This window comes from Lactuca serriola, chromosome 8 (assembly GCF_051521515.1).
Source record: "Lactuca serriola cultivar US96UC23 chromosome 8, Lser_US96UC23_V15, whole genome shotgun sequence".
Taxonomy (NCBI): Eukaryota; Viridiplantae; Streptophyta; class Magnoliopsida; order Asterales; family Asteraceae; genus Lactuca; species Lactuca serriola.
The window spans coordinates 102,044,386-102,047,947 of NC_136415.1; the positions used below are offsets into that span (position 1 = coordinate 102,044,386).

Genomic DNA, 3,562 nt, shown 5'->3' on the forward strand with positions numbered 1-3,562 from the left:
TTAAGTCAAAATCAGTCGATGTTTTGTTTGTTGTCATTTCAAGAAAAGATACAAAACCTTAAACATTGACAACTTTTCTCTAAGTCTAAAAGTGCAAATAAAGTAAAAAAAAAAAAAATTAAAAAGACAAAAAATGCAAAAAATATATATATGGTTTTTTAGTTGGTGGAAATTACTAAACCCCCCATCCCTTTTTCGTATCTACACCAAGTGGTTTACGTTGCAGAGGTGGCAAACTCGACAATACCCAGTCGGGTGCGCTATCTAACCACAACACTTTCCCGGAATCTTTGTTTTTGAAATCCGGTGAGTTCTCACTTTTCTGTATTAACCATAATATAATATTTGTCATCAACACAGAACAAAACAGACTGTACTGTGTACTGTATTGGACTGGCACTGAGACTGACGTACCTTATCTAGTCTATTGTCCCACCAATTACCAGGATTTTCGACCAAATGCTTCCAAGAATCACCATCTACGTTAAACCCAACAAAAAACATATTTAGCAAGAAGATGACAGTGATTACAAAAAAGTAAAATTAAAAAAAAGTAGCAACCTTTTACAGGCTTGTTGTAAGGAACACCATCAGTTTCTACAATGAAGCCATAATAAGTAGAATTAAATTAAAACTTTATATAAAAGTGAATTTGAAAGTAAGATTAAAACTAGGTTAAAAAAGTAAGCAACCTTTTATGGGTTTAACAGGATTAGAAACATCACCATTAAACTGTAAGTGTCCAAGGCTTTGTAAAACCTCTGGTGGTGCATTGTCAAGCCATAGTCCATCACCACTGACTTTGTGTTTGAAGTCTGGGTATTTGGCTTTCACCTGGGATACATATTATTTAAATATTTTTGTTTAAAAAAGTGCATATTATTATAACTACTATAATAATAAAATATAATAATATACGATAAAAGTAATAATCACCAAGCCCTTGCGTTTCTTTTCACGGTTATCATCCCATTGTGTGGAATTAGTTAACAGATCTCTCCAAGAAGCTGCCAAAAAGATTTGAAATTTTTATACTTGATATCATGGAAATTGACAATGTTTTTTAAAACAAAAAAGATTAATGTGAGAAATATTTATATATATATATATATGTGAAGTACCACGGGGGGTTTGTTTATCAAACTTTTTAGCAGAATGAAAAGTTTTGACTTCTTTTGAGTTATTATGGACTTGGGAAGATTCAGCATCATCATCAAGTAGCAGACTTTCATTTTCTTGTTCAAATGCTGCATCTGTTGTAAAGATTTGTCAATTCTTATAATTCATTTGTAAATATAGGATGGAAATTGGAAAGGTGGAAGCTTAGTTTTGAAGGCTCTCATCTTCTAGAAAACATAGAAAGTGATGAATGAGAATATTATGTGAACAGATTACCTGAATTCTTAGTGCTCCACCTATCCAGCTTGTATGGTGTAGAAGTAGATGTTTTCTTTTGAACAAAATTAATGGTATGTGCCATAACCTGGACATTTGCTTGAACTTCACTTAGTTTAAATGGTGGAACATCAACACTTAAATGACCAGCTACATGTACAAAATCTTTTTCTTTAAGATGGCTCATTGCAATATGTGCCAGATCACCTTCAAATATTACTGGAATCCTGTATTCAACAAGAAGCAAACAACAAAGAATTAACAGATATCCACATACTTTGAACATACAACATCCATGAAGTTATTATCTTATAATAAAGTTAAGAAATCTGAGCTAACAAAAGGATACTCAAAGAAGTGTGAATTGAGTAGATAAGTTCAAAATTCAATATAATCAAAGCCCTAAATTTAGGTACATAAAACCCAAAGTATCTCCTTTTTAGGAACTGATGAGTATGTTTTTTTTCCTTTATAAGGAGAATGGAAAGTATCACGATCATAAAATGGATGTAATACCACCAAAAACGAAAGGATTATACAGTTGGACTACTAAACACATTAACAATAAAGCTGTGCAACTGGAAGCAATACGCGAGCCAATATCAATATCAAGTGAGGGAATAGTAGTACCAGAAAGACGGTAGAGAAGTAGGAGATTCAGAGTCATCATCTTGAGAAATGATAGTGCCGGCCCAATTTTTACCATCAGAAGAAGTTTCAAACTGAACAGGAATCTTAACTCGCCCAATTAAATTCACCGAATTAACCACCTTCGCTTGCCACGGAATCTCGCTAGGTTTTGCCCAGGTCACTGGTTCCTTCAGAACGGCGTCATTCGAAGATGAGGTAGGTGCCAGAGGTGGTGGTGGAGGCGCTGATGATCTTACTACCGGCGCTCTAGTTTTGGAGGAGTTGAGAGTTCGCGACGTACTTCTAGCAGTAGTAGAAGATGAAGAAGCGTGCTGTTTTTGGAGAATAGAAGTCGGAGAGAGTGTTAGGAGGCGTTTCCGTTCGGCAGTGATAGCTCGACGTATGGAGTTCATGACGGCAGCAGCGACACCAGCCGCGGCGGAGTAAGGAAAGCGGAGAGTGTGTGTGTGTGTGTCGAGTGTAGAAAGAAATCAAAAGTTGAAAACCAAATTGCGCATTTGGGGCCGGGGGCCCTGACCAGAGTGTTCTCTTGAAGGAGAAAAACCAAACGTAAACGTTGCTAAATAAGACCATTCCAATGGTTTCACCTCATCATTTATTATTTTTTACGTCTACACGTCAAAACAAATGACTTCTCAGATAATTAAACTTATTTTAATAGATTTTTTTATAAATTTAACTTTTTTTTTTTGAAACGGCAAGTACAAATATTATAATCTACTTCAAAACTAACACCTAATACCACCTATGTCCATCAAGAGACTTGAACCCTCGACTTCAAGGACGGAGGGCACCACCTGATACCGCTAGGCTAGAAGCCCTTTGGTCTATAAATTTAACTAATTTATTTTCGTCTTTTTAAAATGTTTTATAAAACATCTAATTTAATTAATCTTTTTTAAACACAAATCATATCTTAATATGAAAATATATAACACAACTATATCGAGTCTTTATTTATATAACTAAAATATGAAAAATTATTATGTTTTAGGTATAAAAATACAACAAAAACATTGACAATATTTTAAATTAGTTATAAAATAATATATCTTTGAAATGGAAGGGGTTAAAATGTACAAATAATCATATTATATTGACCACTCAATATATATTAAATGGTTAAAATAAAAAAACAAAAAAGTTGTTTGCTCTAATGGTATTAAGTGATCATTTTAAAAAAATATATATATAGTAATGCACTATAAAAAAACCTTCGGAGATGCTTTAAGGTACACTTTAATTTATTATTTATAAAATTGTAAGTTTGGTCCTTGTGGTATGTCAAAAATTGAAGATTTGGTCAAAAAAGTTTTGTAGTTATACTAGTGGTCTAAAAGGTTTGTTTTTGTCGTGGAAATGGTCAAATGGCTTAACAATCGTTTATGTCATCCGTTTGTTTGAGGGCAAATCTATCAATTCACAACTTATATTTTAATATCTGATTAAGTTAATACCCCCTTATTAATTGATACATACCGTCAAATCCTACTTACCTTTTTGCCGAGTTCATCTC

At 33.3% G+C, this 3,562-nt stretch overlaps 1 protein-coding gene across 1 annotated transcript; it reads right to left on the reverse strand.

Annotated features, from left to right (window-relative positions):
- On the reverse strand, positions 1 to 2,585 carry LOC145070860 (protein OSB2, chloroplastic-like). The gene is made up of 8 exons (XM_079017819.1): positions 2,026 to 2,585; positions 1,396 to 1,622; positions 1,122 to 1,253; positions 937 to 1,007; positions 693 to 834; positions 562 to 597; positions 415 to 479; positions 1 to 322 (listed from the first exon to the last, which is right to left on the reverse strand). Exons 1-8 carry the CDS (start codon positions 2,436 to 2,438, stop codon positions 176 to 178), a joined length of 1,233 nt encoding a protein of 410 aa, XP_078873945.1. The 5' UTR covers positions 2,439 to 2,585; the 3' UTR covers positions 1 to 175.
- Between the last annotated feature and the right edge of the window lie 977 nt (positions 2,586 to 3,562).